At 46.5% G+C, this 19,695-nt stretch overlaps 2 protein-coding genes across 3 annotated transcripts in view; one reads left to right on the top strand and one right to left on the bottom strand.

Annotated features, from left to right (window-relative positions):
* NINJ2 (ninjurin 2) overlaps nucleotides 1-13,159 on the top strand; it is a 49,894-nt gene extending 36,735 nt beyond the window's left edge. For both annotated transcript variants that reach the window (XM_085323959.1, XM_085323960.1), the window contains exons 2-4: nucleotides 8,240-8,471; nucleotides 11,186-11,373; nucleotides 12,265-13,159. In XM_085323959.1, coding sequence (XP_085180085.1) covers nucleotides 8,240-8,471; nucleotides 11,186-11,352 — 399 coding nt within the window. In that variant the 3' untranslated portion in view covers nucleotides 11,353-11,373; nucleotides 12,265-13,159. The remainder of the gene's footprint in view (nucleotides 1-8,239; nucleotides 8,472-11,185; nucleotides 11,374-12,264) is intronic.
* Nucleotides 13,160-14,948: 1,789 nt separating this feature from the next.
* Nucleotides 14,949-19,695, bottom strand: part of B4GALNT3 (beta-1,4-N-acetyl-galactosaminyltransferase 3) — a 57,619-nt gene continuing 52,872 nt past the window's right edge. The window contains exon 20 of the mRNA XM_085324125.1: nucleotides 14,949-19,183. Coding sequence (XP_085180251.1) covers nucleotides 19,075-19,183 — 109 coding nt within the window. The 3' untranslated portion in view covers nucleotides 14,949-19,074. The remainder of the gene's footprint in view (nucleotides 19,184-19,695) is intronic.

The raw sequence follows: 19,695 nt of genomic DNA on the forward strand, positions 1-19,695 counted from the left end.
AAAAAAAAAAAAAAAAAAAAAAAAAAGGCAGATTTAGCCTTTTTAGGTCCAGAGACTGACTCAGTCTACTGGCAGAGAAGGAAGCTGAGCCTGGCAGTTTTTGAAGAAAAGGAATAGGATGGGCCTAGGTGAGACTAAGTCAGCAGGGTCTGCATGGTGATGTTGGTGAGTGCTAGAACCAGAGACAGAAACAACAACCCACAGGACAAAGACATGGCAAGTGTTAACACCTAGAGGTGGAAAAAATATTTGTAGATAAGAGCCCTTATAAATTACAGAGGGACCAAATACCCTGAGCATCACTGTTTAGGGATGTGACTTCATCAGTTCTGCATGATCTCTGCTGAGATCCACAGCCATGGGCTCCTGCCTTTCTGCCTGTGCTCCTGCAGCTTCCTTTTCCTGGAGACCCCAAGCACTCAGAGAGCGACCAGAGGGATATGCAGGTCAAAATCTGCACCTGAACCTGAGCTCCAGAGTGGTTTAGGAGGAAGGAAATACTGAAGAAAAAAAAAAAAAACCTTAAGAAAAAAAACTTAGGAATACAGAAGTCATCTGTCTAACGTTTTGTTGACTTTAGTAGCTTGCTTGAATTATAAATTCAGGCTGTGTTATATACACCAAACACACATGTAGAGTACTTCTGCAGTATATCTTAGCCACATCTCTTCCTAAACATCACATATGCAAATATTCTTATTATGTTATGGGTAGGGAAACTAAGAGGCAAGGAGAGCAAATAGTATGCCTTAAGCCACATAAGATGTGATTGATGCACAAACTAACCTTAGACCTCCTCATGTGAAGATAAGCATCAGTCCAGGGCTGGAGTGACTGTGTATTAAGTCACAGATAACTGAGTGCATAGATCACAAGAGACCACTGCTGTACACTTATCCCATTCTAATATTTTTACCTATATATCTGCTGCCAACCACAGTCTGAGAGGAGCCGAACTTTTGGTCTAGCCTAATAGAGCTATTATGTTGTCTTGGCTTTAGAAATCAACCTGACTCTCAGCAATGGATTCAAACACCCTTAGACCTGTAGAAGTTCAAATTTCAGACTAGCTTTAGGAATGTTTTGAATTAAAATAACATATATGAACACACTTGCTCTTTGGATCTGGTAGCAGTCTGTGAGATCGGGCCCAGGTTTTCTTAATATTTTGGGCCATAAGCCATCCAGCTTGCAGATTTATTCATCTTAACTTGTTTAGCTTTGTAAGCACAATGCAGTAGTTACTGTTGTGCCTCCCGGCTGCTCTTCTATTTTTTATAAACTCATTTTCTCTGCTAACCTACTTTTAATTTCTCTTGTAAAGTTGTTTTAAGTCTCCACTTGCTTTTTTCAAGCACYAGGGTAAATCTGCTCCGGGTGCTAAACACAAGGGACTTGAATAGGCTCCAGCTTCTATAYCCTGACTTTGGAGATGATTGTTCCAGCTAATCCTTTGGAGTGCACTCCCAATTGCACATATTCAAAGAGTCGTCCCCCCTCTGCCACACGTACACACCCAATTGCTTCTGTTTAACAATYAAAGATCACGCATCGGCACTTTGCAATTGCTGGTGCCAAGTAGTTCTTGAAYCCCCAAACCCACTTATTGCTTCTGATCTACTGCTAAAGGCTCTCCCACCAGTTTCACCGCCCAGGCCCCCTCTTCCTCACTCCAGCTACCTGGAAAAGCTATCTCCTATTCCAGCTCASCTCTGAAGCCTGCCAGCTGATTCCTGGATCTTTTCAATTCAGTATCATAAATAGACTTAACTAGAGAGTTTAATATAGATTAGGTAAGACAGTTATTTGAGAGATGCATAATTTATATTGCCCTGTAGCAACATAAATGCTATGATTGGCATCTGAGAGTGAATGGATTCAAGAAACTCGCTCACCATACAGCAATGCTGAGTGCCAAAGGGAGAGAAGGGTAGGGGAGAGAAAGGCGGTGCACAAAGGAAAAGAGCAGAYTGATGGCAGGGAAGTGTAAAAGAAAGACAAGGTGAAAGGCACAGGAGGGAAAAACAGYGGAGAAGGAGAGAACAGAGGAAGAGAATGAAAGGAGAAAGCAGGACCAGAGCAGAAGGATGCAGATGGGAACAGAGAGGCTCTGCAAGCAGCACTAGAGACGTGAGGACTTGGAGGAAGGGAGGAGGAGAGAGCAGAGCCCACAGGCTTGATGCGACAAGCAGGTCTCTGCAGGCTGTGAGTGCTGCAGCCAGCCACGAAGCAGAACCCAATTGCAGCGTCAGCCGGAGGGCAAGGGCGAGGAGCGCAGCTCCYGTTCTCATGGAGCTGTGCTACTTCATGACTTACGCAGGCTGCTCTCCTGACCCCTCTGCAAGCCATGTTTGGGAGACTTTCCAGCTGAACACCATATGAAGATAAAGGATTGGAAGCAGATATTTAGGCTTCTGTTAACCTCCCATTCCTCTATATCCTCATTTTGGTGAGTTGCAGCAGGAACACAAGGCTGGACTTTCAGCTGGGTTAGACAGAGAGGCTCTGCTGGCATCTCACCCAACTGCACATTTGTCCCTTTATTGCTATGACTGTCCCCAGCATACTCCCTTGCTCAGAAGTGCAGGTGCTGTTGTTATCAGTGTGGTATAGCACTTGCATTGCTGCCCAAGAGAGCTCACCAAGCTCCCACGTGGGAGTGAGTTGGGACACACAAGGTAGATAAAGCAAGCGGAGAATAGGAGCTGAGTGGAAGGAGAAGTGAACAGTGCTGCGCAAGAAATCAGGACCTGTGCCTGCCAGTGGCCTGGCTTTCCACTGCTGAAGAGGCACTGACCCTCAGCCACTGGAAGGTTAAAAAGCTCTATTCCAAGCAGCTAGTGTCAGCAAGCCCCCTGTTACACTAAGCAGTAACCTCACTCCACTTTCTTCTTGCAGAAGCATARGGCCATCTCAGAGAACGACCTTGATCAGGACCACTCCTGTAGGTGGGGAGAACCAGAGAGAGGAGGAAAACATGCCTAACTGTTTTCTGGGCTTTATCCAATACAAGTTGAAGTCAATACAACCATTTGGCTCTGGAAGGGACCCCTAGTGAGCAGAACAGCTGGCTATATTAAAAGAAACTAACCACAACAACTGGACTAGTTGACAGCCTCAGCAGAGGCCAAAGAGGGGGACTGGCCCAAACACTCAGCTCTGCTTTTGCCCACATGGCAGGGTCTAGGATTACTTCTGTTTGTGGAAGGCAGCCAGGATCCTTGCTGTTGTGCAGCACTGGAGGAGGGAGGGAGAGGGRAAAAAAAAACAACAAATAAACAACCCCCCCACACACACACTTTGCCTCAAGGAGTTCACACTCAACAYGGTATTGACCAAAGCATTCTCCTTGTGTCTCTCCTCTTGCAAATGTACTGCCCAGCTCTGCCTTAACCCGTTCTCTCACCTGTGGACGGAGAGGTACAGCTCTGCAAGGGACGTACAACCTCTTGGAGGGGGAAAAGGGTAGAAGCTGGTAATCTCTGTTCTGGTCCCAATTCTGCTGCTGACACTGTGCCTAGACACAGCATTTAGGCCCAAAATATTCGAATTAGCTCCATTCACTGCAGAGGAAGTGGTCAGGAGCTGCAGGGCAGTGCAGAATAGCTAATGAGTGGGCACTTAAAGTAGAAGCACTGACTGCAAGCAGGGCCTTTAATCTCTGCTCCCAGYTGATGGAAAGGGAACTGTGCTCCCTTCCTACCTCGCAAGATGAGTTTGTGCGCTTTAACCTTCACCAACTGATGTTTACAAAGCACTCCTGAAGTTGCCAACTGGCAAATACCGTGGAAAAATACACCCCAGATTTCCCCTGGCGCCTGACGCGCCGTGTGCGCGTCTGCGTGCGCTTGCCTACGCGCGGCTGTTTATCGGCTGGGCTCCCCGCGGCGCGCGTCTCCGCGCCTACCCCTCTCTGTGCACGGCCTGCATTCGGGCCTGTTTTCTTTGGCGTTCTGCAGCATTTCCCTCAGAACTAATTGCCAAATAATATAGTTTCTCCTCAGACATCCCCCTTCTGCCAGAGTGCTCCCATGAAGAGGATTATCATTCTCATACTTCTGAGTCTCATGCTGTCCTGGTGTCTCTTTCAGTCTGCTCTCCCCTGAGGAGATGGTCACAAAGCACACAGATTTGCAATTAGATCTGCTCTGTAATTCCCCTCCCCTTGGAAAATACAAGAAAAACTGTAGGTTTTGTAGAAATTGCCCAAGCAGCTTTAAGAAAGCTTTAGACCAAAAAGCCTGCAAGCACTGGAAAGAAATATTTTCATGAACTGCCTCCAAAAGTCTTCAGAAGAAAGGTGTTTCTCAGAGAAAAAGAAAAAAAAGTTTAAGTAGTAAGTATTTCCCTTGAAAAGTAGTTTCAGTGGAAAATTTTCAGGTAGCTTTAGCTGGCAATGCAGCACTCAGCAGCTGGGGAGCTCAGCRTGCCCTCTGGTGCCAAAGCAAGGTTTCACAGGCCCTGCAATTTGACAGCTCTGTGTAGCAGAAATAGAGATCGCGTTAAAAAAAAGTCCACCCTCACACTTGTGATATTCTGCCTTTTTTCTACAGTAATTCCTGCAAAAATCAAAAATAACAATAGAAGTGGGAACTGCTGCAAGGGTTTTCTTTTCCCTTTGAGTAARAATAAAGCCTATGACTTATAAAACCTAAAAGAGTGCATCACGGAGCCCCTTTAACTGCATCGCTACGCCAGGCTTACTCAAAACGAAGTGCAGAAGGGATTTGCCTGGGGTCAGACTGAAGCTAGTAGCTTTTGTACAGAAAGAAGGCTGTCTGATATGGGAAGGCAAAAACCATGGGCAAAGGGATGCAAGAGCCAAGTTCTAGCTCCCGCTTGACGGGAGTTGTGTGCCCAGGCTTTGCTCCTCCACGTCCTCACCGCCCTGCCCTTGAGCAGCGGGCAGTAATGATAACTCCCCATCTTCGGGGAATTCCTGCACAAAGATAGTTGCTGTTTGTTAGCAGACACATGCCAGTTCTGGGACAACGCTCACCGAGACCAACTCTGCATGATATCAAATTTTCCTCTTTGATACACTATGGAGGAAGAAAAGCAGAGAYCCCCCGCTCTCAGAAGGGGGAATGCTTTCAAAGCAACCAGAAGGATGCCAGATTTAGCCCATTGATATAAAGCACATTGATAAACCTTAAAACACGCCCTGTGACTTAACCCAGGCTCTGTTTGCCAAAAGGGAATTGCTTAATCTCACCAGCAATCCCATGTAAACCTCCTCCCACTGCCAGCCGCCCGGGCTTTCCAGCTGCAGGGAAACCCAAGCTGCTTGTGAATCAGCTTCTGAGCTGCTGCACTTTACAGGGCTCAACGGTAAGACAAAGCAAGAGCAGTAATGGTTCAGTTTGAAGAGCTGGGCATAAATTGTGGCATTTYTTTTAAGAAAAGAAAAAGAGAAAGACATCACAGGCATCTGACTCAGACACCACAGATGGAGTGGGTAGCTGCTGACAGCCATGGCACCAGGCATCCCAAGTAAAGCCAGCCTCTTACATTTGTCAAAAAATGCCAAGTCTCAAGAGGCTTAAGAAAACCAGCAGCCTTCAGTTATCTGAGGCTTCAGGTTTATCTTTGTAGCTGCTGGACKAGACAGAATAGTTTGTAAGGGCCAAATCCACAGAGGAGTTGGATTTCTCTGACTTTAGCTGCAGTCAGCAGGACTTCTGCAGGGTCCTTACCACATGGTAAGCTCTTCTGCAGAGTGGCTCATTATCTACCTGTCTAAACACAAGCTCAGGACTCAGCTTTAATCATACAGGTGGCCTTTTGGCCACCTTTGCAGCCCAACCAAGCCAGTAGGAATGCCCAGCTTTTCATTGCACAGTGCAAGGATTTCCCAGATCCCATGACTCTGCCTCAGACAGCAGTGGCCTTCCCCGCCTGCGGTGTCCTGCCCCAGACAGGGGAACATGCCATTGCTTTCATCCACACGTGGGAAACACACACGAAAAAGCTACTATTTTTGCCATCTGTTCATCTGAGGCTTGGAGTTTAGTCCCTTTTAACCCTATGCCATGCTTGGGTGACCCATTTCCCCACCACAGGTAAAGGAGCTTGGGGGATAGCTTGAAGGAAGTGCTTTCACTCAAAAAGAGCTCCTGTCTTGTCTTATCTGTCTCTCTGTAAGTGACTGGGAACAGATRGCTCAGCCTCCTTGTGCCAGTCACTCATTCGACCGAAGCTGTCATGTTTGCTCAGCTTCACTGTCCTCCCAGCCCTAACTCATCATCACCCACAGATAGGCTGTCAGTGCCCAGTGCTGTACCACTGCAGTGAGGAGGGATAACTTCAGGAATAAGGAAGAAAGCACATTTAAGGGATCAAATTCAAACCCTGCACCACTTGGTATGGGTACCACTCTGTTGCAACAGCTGCATGTGCTTTTAAGTCAGCTGAGAGCTAGTAGTACCTAACTCTGAGAYCAGGGCATGCTCCCAGGATCAGACCTTTTGCTGATCTCCTTTCTCCCAGACACAAAAGATCTTAAGCATTACTCTGATGTCTAGGGCAAGAGAGTAGAGAAGTCCTGAACACACTACCTCAAAGCCCTTACAGGCTTTCTAGACTTCTACTTTTATTTCCTTCCAGGATCCTCTAGCTTCTACCTTCAATAGCAAGAAATAAAAGCTCTGCAAAGGAGTCTTTTAACCACAGTTACTTTACTATTAGAAACCACAAGAATTACATGCTTTTAACTAACAACACATCCCCCAAAAGTCCTTTCCTACCCTGAGCTGACCCCTTCTTAGGGATCACAGCTCATCAATATTTCAACCTGATTACAGTTCTTCCCACCCTCTTTCTGCTGCATGATTTTCCTCACATGAGCTGATGGTTGGCCTGAGCCCCCTTCAGAAGTAGGGTCCCTATTTCAGGGTCACACATACAGGCAGCACCCTTACAGGTTCACTGCCTGTCCTCACCTTCCCATCCCTCCTCAGAAAAAGCTCCTTGTCCTCCCAGGGACACATCAAGAAGCCAGAGGTAGCACCATAAAGGGCTCTGTTGCTCTGCCTAGAACATGGAGAAAAAAATTGTACTTTGTACTTTATCTGGTACAAAAGAACAAAAACAGGACTCACCATCTGAGGTAGGCATGGTCCTACTTTCAGCACATGCCTGGAGAAATCTCTTACAGCACTCAGCAGAAGAAGTTACCTCAAGCCCACAGCTGGACCTTTTCTCCGCATTTAAAGGGTTATCCAGCAGGACAGCACCAATGGTAAGGCTGTCAATCTTGAATAACAGCCAACAGGAGGCTGATTTTCCAGAAATGAAGCCTGCCTGCCACACAGGAGTTACATTTTTCTTCCACTTGAAAAAAGAAGATCATAATTTACTGCAGATATATCTAGATCTTTTGCAATTATCCCCTTTGCCAGTAGTTTTTTATCAGTTGATGATACTCTGGGTGAATTAAAATCAATTTCCTCCTTTCCTACCACCTTCTTTTTTGTCATATGGGGCATGACAACTAGCAGAAGAACCCAGCTAACAGGAATGTTAAAGGAAAGGTAAAGGGCTAAAGTAGCCCCAGATGACCAACCTCTTATAATTAGGTTAAAAGCAGCCAGATGACCTACACCTGGTAAATTCCAGGTGACAGGAGTAGAGTATTCCTCTMTACTGACAAAAAATGTGTCTGAATGATTAGCTAAAATTAGGTGTGATGAATCCTACCTTTTGGATCTGTGCTTTTCAATGCCTAATATTTTGAAGAAATAGTGTCCCTGTTTTCAGAAACAGGAAAATAAGGATCGTAACATCTGCTCTAGTACCTTGTCTAAAACAGTAGCCAGCAAAAAAGTGTTCAGAGAGGATGTAAATCCCAGCACTGACAGTCCTTTGAACACCCTGCCCAAAGGGAAGATCTCTCTCTAATCCCCCTAAATTTGAGGCTTGTCTGTGCCCTCAAGGAAGAGAATTTAATATTCCTTGTAAAATCCCTAGCTTGAGTTAATCTATGCTGTTGTAACTCTGGACAGCTTGTTATCCATAAAAATACCCAGTATTTTTCTAACCTTGCAGAGTTCTTCTGCCTATTAATACAACGAGGCAAGTGTGAGGGAACACTGGGTACTTTTGCATTTTTAAAACACACAGCTTTGCCTCATCCTGGCTTTCCAGGTGACCGCCGTGGTGAGGCAGCAGTCCGCCCTGCAAGGACAGGCCTCTTGGCTTAGGAGTGAGACCAGTAATGCTGTTTCTTTTGTCCCCCCAGGGCATGAATCCTCATCTCAGGATTAATGGTCCGATGAACATCAACCATTACGCGACGAAGAAGAGTGTGGCAGAGAGCATGCTGGATGTGGCGCTTTTCATGGCCAACGTCACCCAGCTCAAAGCAGTGCTGGAGCAGGGGGCCTCCTTTCAGTACTACGTCACCCTGATCGTGCTCATCAGTGTATCTCTCTTCTTCCAGGTGGTAATTGGGATTCTCCTCATCATCTCAGGTAAGGCTGCATGTGCCCTTGCAGGGTGCAAAGTGGCTGGCTGTGGGACTGGGGCAGCAGCAGCCTGCCTGTCACGGGGGGAGGGATGGAGAAGCAAAATCCGTGGCCTCCTTCCCTGTACCGTTCTGCTTGTTGCAATCTGGTTTGTGGAAGGATTTAAGATAGCATGATAGTAGTGATGGAGATGTCTGCATTACTGTTTTAAAAAATAGGGAATATCTTTTTTTATTTATTTTTTTTATTTTTTTATTTTTTTGGCACAATTTGCCCTGAGAACTACTCAAGTACCTTCACTGGTCTCTTTTCTCCCTTGCTGATCCCTGTAGCAGGGAGAGAAACTGGCTTTCAGGCATGGTCACTGCAATGTACTCCTCCACACAGCTGCTGCAAGCACCACACTTTAGCCATGTCTTTTGCTCTCACCCAAGCTGGGGTCCAACAGAACACTTCAGGCAGAGGTATTCCCCATATTCATACCACATTTACTGAATCGCACACTTCTAGTGCCTTATAGTGTTTCCAACAGACTCAACAAATTCTCTATTCAATATGGAACTTCCTATAATTTATCCTCAAATGCAATCCCTGTATTAAAAGCATGCAGAGCACTACTTTTTCTGGTGTTTCCTACATGCTTTTCTATATGGGACATACGATTCACGGCTAAGAGAAACCCTGTAAGCTGGYCTCTCACATGCCCTGTGCTGCACAGTCCTTCCGCATGCCAATCTGATAGGCTTCTMTGATGGCATGACTGGCTGGGYAGATGAGGGGAGAGCAGTGGATGTTGTGTACCTTGACTTCAGCAAGGCTTTTGACACTGTCTCCCATAACATCCTCCTAGATAAGCTCAGGAAGGGTGGGTTAGACGAGTGGACAGTGAGGCGGATTGAGAACTGCCTGAAAGGCAGAGCTCAGAGGGTTGTCATCAGTGGCGTGGAGTCCAGTTGGAGGCCTGTGGCTAGTGGCGTCCCCCAGGGCTCAGTACTGGGTCCCATCCTGTTCAACTTATTCAATGACCTGGATGAGGGGACAGAGTGACTCCTCAGCAAGTTTGCTGATGATACCAAGCTGGGAGGAGTGGCTGATACAGCTGAGGGCTGTGCTGCCATTCAGAGAGACCTGGACAGGCTGGAGAGCTGGGTGGAGAGGAACCCCCTGAGGTTCAACAAGGGCAAGTGCAGAGTCCTRCACCTAGGGAGGAGTAACCCCATGCACCAGTACAGGCTGGGGGCTGACCTGCTGGAGAGCAGCTCTGCAGAGAAGGACCTGGGAGTGCTGGTGGATGACAGATTGACCATGAGCCAGAAATGTGCTCTTGTAGCCAAGAAAGCCCGTGGTCTCCTTGGGTGCATTAGGAAGAGTGTTGCCAGCAGGTGGAGGGAGGTGATCCTGCCCCTCTACTCAGCCCTGGGGAGGCCTCATCTCGAGTACTGTGCCCAGTTCTGGGCTCCCCAGTACAAGAGAGACATGGAGCTACTGGAGAGAGTCCAGTGAAGGGTTACGAAGATGATCAGAGGGCTGGAGCACCTGCCCTACGAGGAACAGCTGCAAGAGCTGGGCCTCTTCAGGCTGGGGAAGAGAAGCCTGAGGGGGGAGCTTATCAATGTGTACAAGTGCCTGAAGGGAGGATGTGAGTGGGACAGGGCCAAATTCTTTTCAGTTGTCCCGTGTGACAGGACAAGAGGCAGTGGGCAGAAATTGAAGCACAGGAAGTTCTGCCTGACCGTGAGGGGGAATTTCTTCCCTGTGAGAGTGACAGAGCCCTGGCATAGNACAAGAGGCAGTGGGCAGAAATTGAAGCACAGGAAGTTCTGCCTGACCGTGAGGGGGAATTTCTTCCCTGTGAGAGTGACAGAGCCCTGGCATAGGTTGCCCAGAGAGGTTGTGGAGTCTCCTTCTCTGGAGATATTCAATGCCCGCCTGGATGCAACCCTGTCTAACATGCTSTAGGTGACCCTGCTTGAGCAGGGAGGTTGGACTAGCTGATYTCCAGAGGTCCCTTCCAACCKTACTGATTCTATGATTCTATGGCAGCAGCAGTGGCCGCAGCCAGCTGAGAAAGGGGTCAGGAGACCACGTTTGAAGGAAAGGAGGCACCAAGGTGCCATTTGCACTGCCTATTGGCTGGATGGCCCCAGTAACTGGGGTGTTCCTGTATTTGAACCATTCAATGCCTGTCAGCTGTAGCTGATCCTATTCAGATACCCAGAAACTTCTTGCTCAGGTAGGAGAAGAATCTGTCTCAGTCAGTATTTCATCTGAAATCTGAAGGAGGAACTGGCCTCCCAGCACCAGTCCAGCGCCGCTGACCTTGCCTACTGCACCATCTAGCCTCGCTTGGTGCATCCCACAGAGCATGTGGAGGGCTGGCGATGTGACATGTGCCTGATTAATGTGCAGCTGTAACTCAGTCGTTTAGAGACAGACCATTGGAGGGCCTTGACACCCACACTGCAAAAGAAGGCACACATAATAATTAAAAAAAAAAAAATCGTCTTCTGCTCTGTCCTAGGGCAAGCTGCGGTGTCTGTACAGATACTGAGAGCATTTCCCCAGCTCTGCAGCTATGATGGCCAGGGGCAACTTGCTCCACATGTGTTTGCAGGCGGTGAARGCTCCCTGGGTCTGGAGACTTTTGACTTGGAGTATGTATACTTCTGATTTGGAGCTGAAGTACAAATCTGMTTTTTTTTTCACACTGTATTGTGCAGCTCGTTTGAACCTGAATGATGTCGCAAAGCAACCCCGCCTAAATATCCTCAACAATGCTGCCACAGCTCTCATCTTCATCACAGTCATCCTCAACATCTTCATCACGGCCTTTGGGGTGCAGAAGACTGGCCTCTACCCTACCAGGAATTACAGAGGACCTTATTAAGTCATGGGGCAAGAGAGTCAGGTAAGAAAGGGGAGAGTTCCCATCACTGCCAGTCTCTGGAAGGGCTGTCAGTCTCAGACAACGTCACTGCAATATTGAGAGGTGGAAGACTGCTACAGAAATAAGCAGGTGTATTCTGGAGGTGTATTGTCCCATGGGCATCTACGGCCATTGAGCAAATTTCTGCAGAGGAGGATTTCCTGGATTGATCTTTAAAGCAAGATCACCAAATCTCCCTACTTCTGGGATTAATCAGAAGCAAGTAGTTTTCAGATGATGGCACATCCCGCATTAGCAGTTGTTAAATTTTGGGAAAAAAAAAAAAAAAAAAAAAAAAGATGAGTTCTGGGAGACAGACAAAGAGGACAGTGTTATCTGAGCAGAAGGAAAGGAAGATGCTGGGGAGGCAGTGCGCGAAAGAGCTCTTCACAACAGCCTGTATGGTTTGGTGGCAGCTGTTTAAGATGCTAACTCTTGTTTTCAAAAGAGTCTTGTGAATGACAGCTCAGCCAACTGCTTGGCTTCACATGTCAGGTCAGACAAGGGAATGGCGTGTTCTTAGGTCCTCAGGGCTCTTAGGTCAAGGTCATCATCTCTTGCTTACGTGACCTGCCGCAAGTAAAAATGGTCCAAATGTAATACGCTAGGGCAACAGCCAGCAAGAAAGCTTGACAGAAGCATGCTATGCTGCGCGAGGAAGTGCTTCGGATTCGCTGCAGAGGCCAAAAGCCCCTGTGAAAGCAGTACTGGCTTTGGATCTAGAGGGATGAGAGAGCTGAAGGGCTGCTCCCCGCGCTTGGTGCCGCGGCCGCGGTGCTGGATGCTCCTGGCATGCTCTGCATGTTCCCCACTGCCCGGGCAGGACGGGCGAATCTCCTGCACGCTCACCGGCACTTTTTGTCTTTCCTGCAGGATAGGGGCAGCGCGACTGATGGGATGAAGCTCTCCTCTTCGTTTTTACTGATGTCAGCAAAATCCCGTCATCCCACCGAATCCAGAGAACTCGGTTAAACTTTCAAAACTGTACGTGTTTTGTTTCATACAAGCCCTTCAGTGCTTTTGCAGTTCTGCRGGGGTGAAAACTTGCATTGCTTTTCAAAGGTAGAACAAACTCTGAGTGATTTCTAGTGAGAGCTGTAGGAACAGCAGCAGCGAGGCAATTTCAAAGTAGTCCTGTAAATCTTTTCTCGTATTTTAGCTGCCTGCTTCTCATATGTAACATTACCCCATTTTGTAGAGAAGCCTGAACAGTTTATTTTATAGGCTAAATAAACAAAAAATGTCCAGCTTCTCTGTCTCAAGCATAATTTGCTATATTTAAAGCAATGCTCTCTAGTAGTTTATATCCCAAATATAGCAGTGGATTTTTTWAAACTAAAAAGAAGTTCTCATGGGAGGTTAAAAAAGTGTGTGTATGTCAGTGCAGCTAAAAAGAGTTCAAATGTTTTCCTAGCTGTTTAAAAATAAAATTAAATGGGAAACACTTAAGAAAACAATAAAATATTTCCAGCACTGGAAAATGAACAATGACAGAAAATAGATATTATGTTCTGATGTCATCATCAGAGTCCTATCAGGAACACTGTCTGAGTAGCCTGATGATATTTAGGATTAAAAAAAAAAAGAGAGAGAGAGAGAGAGAAACTCATTATACATAATGAGACACCTTAGGCTAGTTGCCACACTGAGAAACAGCAGGTACATAGTGTATTACTTTTTTAAAAAAATCAGCATTATAATTTAAGATGTTATCATTAACATAAATGTTTTAAAATATGTAATTTTTATATTGACAATGTTGGGAATTCTGTTGTACTAGAACAATTCTTTTTTTTTAAAAAAAAAGACTGTTAGAATTTGTGGATTTTTGAAGTTCTTTGGAAAGATTTTTGATCCCAAAATGCAATTTTGTAGCAAGCTGAAAAACTGGGTATTTTTAATCGCCTGTTATAAGCATATTTAAGTAATGACAGGCTGTTCTGATTATTAAATGATTTTTCAAAGTAAGGCAGAATCAGTGCTCAGTACGGATAACTTCCTTTTGCATACTCTTACCGCTACTAAGAAAGAAATATCATGAAGTTATGTGCATAGCATATTATTCTTCAAGAGCTAATGGGAGTGACTGACACTGCTAAAAGCAGATATGAGTAGATTTTGTTTCCTCTCTATTTGACTTCTCAGAATTAAATTTCTTTTTAAGCCGCAAGTGGTGACTTTGGATGACTTTGTGAACGACCTTGTCAATAGTGGCTTACGGGCAAGACCGACAGGCTAGCGTCAGGTCCTACCCTCAAACCACAGTGGCTGTTCTACAGCTGAAGGAAAGGTGTGTAGAAAAAGTGGAGTGGCAAACGGTGGTTATGCACACTTGGAATTTTAATTAGCAAAGTCGAGCACAGCCTAGGTCTGTTTGGTGAATCAGGTAAAGACGTGGCCTCTCCCCAGACCGACAGCACTGCGGGGGAAATGTTTCCGAGAAGCCTCTGGGATCTTGCTGTCCTCCAGGATGAAGCTTCACTGTACAGGCAACAAAACTAATCGCAGCCGCTGGAAAAACCACCAGTCAAGGGCTTGCAACCACTACTGACCCAGCTGCGTTTATGAAAGCATAAAAAATTATGCATCCCGTTTGCAGAATCCAAGTCCTGTGACTCTGCTTCACAGAGTAGGAGACAAAGTGATCAGTAATTACGACTGACTTTAAAAAAATAGGTTAGGCTGGGGAAGAAGCATTGAGGGGAGATTCGTTACCAAATCATAACTCCAATATCAGTCTTACAGAGAGCTGCCAAATGACGTACTGCAGTATGTAAGGCCTGAGCTGAGTGGGCTTCCCGTTATCCAGCACAGGAAAGCAGAAGACCAGCAGTGCACTGGAGTGCTTTTCCTCTTGTCACCTTTAATAATCATTTCTCATTTTAATGGAATCAGACTCATTAGCAACCTTGGCTGCCTTTTCGCCTCTCTGCCTCTGACCCCCATTCCTGCTAAGCTGTTCATATGCAAGGGAGGCAGGGCTGAAAGGAAAAGGGGCCCCAATTTTAACTTAAATAAGCCATTGCCATGAAAGACCTGACCTCCCACTTGTGTAGGCTGCACCAAGGACTCAGCTCAGGTCCAGGCTCTAACCTGTAGTCTCTGCTCCAAGAATTGGCCCCTGCTCATGAGAGTCAACTTCATTCACTGCAGTCCCTCTCCAGCATCATACAGCCAGCACTCCTACTTTGCTGGGATGTGTGTTTATCCAGCGTTTCTATCCTCATCCACACGATAAATCCCAGGAAGATAGGAAAAAAGTCTGTTTGTCGCCATCCCATTATCTACAGCACCTCACCTAAAGGAACTAACATAGGTCTCCCTCCTGGCTAACTATGCTTGTTATGTCTCCCTGTCTTGCCTGCCACTTCAGCACCTGCAGAGCTCTTTTGGGCTTGGGTAGAGAGTGATCTGTCTCTGCAGCATTGAGTACACCTGTAATTATGTGAGACAAGTGGAGGCTTTAATCAGATGAGATAAGAGGGGGAACATCTGATTCCTACTCCATGCTTTGTAGGGATGGCAGGTGTGTGAGCAACACACAAAGAGAAATGAGCTCTTGTAGGAAGACAATGTATTTATAAAATGTGGGGGAGAACCAGTATATCCCCAGATGTTAACAGAGGTGTAGTCCAGGAGTTATCCTGAAGGCACAGAGTCACTTTAAGGCAAAGAATTCAAAGGTATAGTCCAGATTTTTAACACAAGGCATTGGTATCTAAAAAACAAACAACTTAGACATTTATAAGCCATGAGAAGAAGGCAAGATGTTGATATCAGGAAAATATTAAAGACAATGACAAAACAAGTCACATTATTATTTTCACACAATACATTTCTTTCATAATAAAACCCAGTCCTTCTTCATTCCCTTTGCTGGACTGCAAATAAATATCAGGCCCATGATTCATTCAGGAATGAAAAAAAGTTTGGTGACAGAGTCAGCATTTGTGGGCAGAGCCACTTTTCAGTGCATCCCACACTCCTGGGGCCAGGGTCCCCTGCCTGGCCTCCTCCTGGCGGCAGGGACCGCCTGTTCTGCAGCGTGCCTCATCATTCCCCCAACTGTTCCCATCCAGTGACCTGCTGGAGTGCTCCCKTCTGGCCTGCGTGTCTGATACACAGGAAAGCACGTGCAACCAATTGCCTTCTCCCATCAAGCCAGGACACAGCTAGAATGCATATGAAGGCCAGAACTGCAGGGCAAACTTCACCGCAAACTCAGGCAAAGCTTCCTAAGAAATCCCTGTGACAGAAACAAGACCGACTTTATGGGGAAGTCAGCTTCCCTGCTTTGGTAAAGCCAGCTTCCCTTCAGCTCTCCGCGAGTTGTGCAGATTCCTGAGATAAGCCTTCTTCACAGCAGTAGCAAATGCTGTGCCACGCTATCGGCCGTATGGTGGTGCAGGAAACAACTSCCAAACAGAGGTAAGCTGCCTGTCGGGTTGTGATGGCCGGGCTACAGCCCTGCCCTGCTGCACCCTGTCACTGCATGGCTGTAGGTCCTGCTGTTCCTGCCGCACTCCCTGCTCTCCTGCTCTTCATAGCTTTGTTCGGGGGAGGAAAAAAATATAGGTTGTTTAGGAACAGGAGCAGCAGCCCAAGGGCAAAGYCTGGCAGCGCTCCTGCAAGATTTCATGCTGGTCCAGAAGTCACGGAGCGTGTAGCCCTCTCTCATCTTACAGCCCACAGCAGTCTGAGTGGGTACCTTGTGAGCGGGAAGACAAGGTCTGTCCCCACGGGCTCTCTGCAAGCTCCTCCATGGAGGCTGCCAACTAGTGCCAATTAGTATTAATCAACTTTACAACGCTGATGTATAAAGACTGACTAAGAACGGGGCCCCATTGTGCTAGGAACAGAAGAACAACTGTGAYGGCAGTTTTTACAGCAGGGTTACTGGCCCTTGGGAAACTGGACTGAGACCCAGTAACTCCTTTCATACCCACCAGGGAGTCCTTACGAGGTAAACAGTTCTGCTTGCTATTGGTCTGGGTGAAAAGGCATGAAGTCTCCTGGACAGCTAAAACATGGGGGCGAAGTCCTCAAATTCTGCTGGCAGTGAGGGTTGTACCCTATTTTCTAGACCCCTCTTTGCTGAGTATCCTCTCTGGTGTAGAAGAGGAGTTACTCAKACCACGTACTCATACCAAGGCAGAGCCTGTGAATTACCTTCTGGAAGCACCTAATTCTCTCTACTGTCTGTAGATGAATGCAGRGTGCTGACTTTGGGTGCTACAAATCACATCTAAGCCAGATGTGAAAGCATATGGTATGAACAACCCTTCTTCCCTGTGTATGGCGCAAGGGTTATTCCTGAAGCTGTTAGCTGCCCATCTGCAGAACAGGCATAACGCTCCTCTCGGCTTSCTGGGGCAGAACCGCGAGTTCTGCTAACACCTCCCCGCATCCCTGCTGCTTGTCCTCTCCACCGGCCTATCCCCGTCCCACAGGAACTGTTTGATAGAGCCAGTCCAGACAAGCTGTGAAACCTGCAGTGCCAGAGTCTGGCGAAAGACCTGCTTGCTTAGTCGTGGGGTTGTGCCTGTGCTAGTGAGCAAAGCGCAAGCTCCAACGTGCACTCGGTGTGCAGCTGATACTGCACGCACCAGGCAGAGACAGAGCTTATTGCAACAGTGCATCACAGGCCTCCTCCTCTTAAACTTCAGTACCACAGAAAGAAAAAAAAAAGTTGTCAGCCTCTTCCCTCACCCCAGAACTGCAGCATTTCATTTCTTAGTCTCTATATGTGGAAACTCCCTTCCCTCATTAAAAAGACTGCCACGATTTGAGCAGAAGGTTATGGCTGCCTCTTCTTAGATATTCAATGTCTAAATTCTGACAAAGGCTCCATGAATTAACAGATACAGTAGTCTCTCACGCACTTTTCACCACATCTGCACACTGCACAGTATAGCTTCCTCAAATCTGACTCCATCAGCCACAGAACTCACACTACGGCAACCTTATACTCTGTATGCCAGAACCTGGATGTTCAGTATTCTACTAGCAATACTGGGATTTGATGAACTTGTCAAGCACCACAGAATTAATAATAAATGAAAACCTATTCTGAATTGGCATCCACTCSATCAGTGTAGAAGTAAAAAACACTAGTATACCAAGTCAGCATTGCTTGTATCCTACAGACCTTCATTACTTGCTTTTCAACGACTCCTCTCAGAGCTGGGAGCCGCAAGCTGCATCTTATGTCATACTCTTCCTGATTCTTGATATCAGTAGCAGCCTTTTCAGGAGGGTTTGGGGAAACTGAAGCTCCAGTGCAGAGCACTGACTGCGCTGTGGATGTCTGTGCCTCTACAGTCCTGTAAAATGGATACTGGGAGTAAAAATCTTGCCTTGCATGGGCAGGAGTTTCAGGGGCTGAGAATTCAYTCTAGAGTCAGGCCAACTGTGAGCAGAGCATTTCCACAATGCTGGCATCGGTCTGCTCATCCTTTTATTCACTCAGCCCTCTCCTGTCCTCATTGCTCTTCTGCTCCCAGTGCAAGTGCCAAGTCCTGAGACTATCTCCTTGATACCAGGCCAGAGCTCCTAGGACTGTTCCAGAAACTGTTCTTCAGTATAAACAAGCCTGCTCTTTACATAAAAGTCAAGCTATGACAGGACGTAACTGTGAAGCCATAACTTATTAAATTAACCTTTAGATGCTGCATAAATGTACAGGACTTAGAAAGCAGAATATTCTGTCTCCTCTTTTTCTAGCAAAATCACAATTTTAAACTAATAAAATATTGCCACTTCTTCCCTGCTAAGGTTTCCCTGATATTGTTAGGACAAACACACGTTTGTCAGATAAGGCTGCTAAGTTCCTCCTGAGGTGCCTCCYAGATACTCTGTATAACTAGCCTCAGGCAGTAGATAAATAATTCAGGTGGAGTTGTAACATCAACCCCTGCCACATCGCCCAGCTGCAGGCAAATGTAGCTTTAATAAGAGAAGTGAACTTCAGTCTCCATCCATAGCCGATACCTTGCTGAATATGAGTGTGTATTTTCGTATTGGTTGAAGTGAAAAGCACAGAGAAATGTCTAAGCGTCGACAACCTAAAGTGCCTATCAGTTCCTCCTCATCCAGACTTTGTTGGGTCACTATATGGGCGTGTGGACATAATACAGTTCAGAGAAATTATTTTGGTCTCCTAGCCAAAACCATGGATACCTGAGAGCCTGTTTCTGTGTGTGTGTGTGTGTGTGTGTGTGTGTGTGTGTGTGTGTGTGTGTGTCTGTCTGTATTTTGCTTTTTTTGCCTATTTTCTTTCTTCAAGTATTGAGAGAGAAGTTGCATTACCGTAAATAATCCATTCTGTGTTTAGCTGGGATTTTTTCCTTTTTGTTTTGTGCCATGTAAGACACAATAGGAAATATGGCACCTCTTTCACTGTACCATCCACTAGCCTGCATGGCAGGAAATACGAGTCCTTCACTTGTCTCAAGCTCCCCCACAAAACTCCCCAGCAAGACAAGGAACCCACATCTCGGAGGCAATAGCTCCCAAGAGAAGTTCCTGCTCCTCCAGTCTGACTGTCCCTTCGTCAGCTGTGCTGTTTCACAGGAGGACTCTGGAGAGAGAGGAAGAGCATGTGCACTCAGCTGCATGCCTAGATAAAGTGCTTGCTGGGCTGAGATGGTGGATGACTCCGACAGGCAGCTTTGGGGTTGAAGGCTACGATGTCCTCAGCTGGCGTCGGTTCCACATGCCTCGCTTTGAGTGATACCAATGGAAAAAGTTCCTCAGGGAGAGACGCTCCACTTCCAGGCCAGCCTGTAAAATCCTGGTGGAAARGAGAAGAAGAGTCAGTTTAGGGAAATCTTGATCACAGGGTGTTTGGGTTCAGGAGATTTTTTTTAAACAGTCCTGTTGTCAGGAGACCGCAATCAAATTCAAGAGTTAGTTAGAATAGCTCAGGAATATCTCATATCCATAAAAAGGCATCTAACGGCATCTGCTGAGTTTTTACACATCCTTCAGAGTAGACGATGGCTGAGCAGGACTGGTCAGGAGTAGGGATAGACTTGCTAGGAGGAAGGACAGCTGGCAACATGAGAATGCTCATGATGCAAGTCCTTTCCCAAGTGATCTAAGAAAACACAAGACAGAGCTCAAAATCTAGAGCTATTGAGGCCTAGGATTTGTACAGCCGGAAGAGAGCCATCTGATGTGAAGAAATGAAGGAAAGGTACACCCATAAACTTCTCAGAAATTTTAACTATATCTTATGATCATAAGATACAGTTAATGTCTCTCTGAGAATTGCCCTTCTGGGCAACTACTACATGTAGTATG

This window comes from Rhea americana, unplaced genomic scaffold, assembly GCF_003343005.1.
Source record: "Rhea americana isolate MKP2758 unplaced genomic scaffold, rheAme1 scaffold_9, whole genome shotgun sequence".
NCBI lineage: Eukaryota > Metazoa > Chordata > Aves > Rheiformes > Rheidae > Rhea > Rhea americana.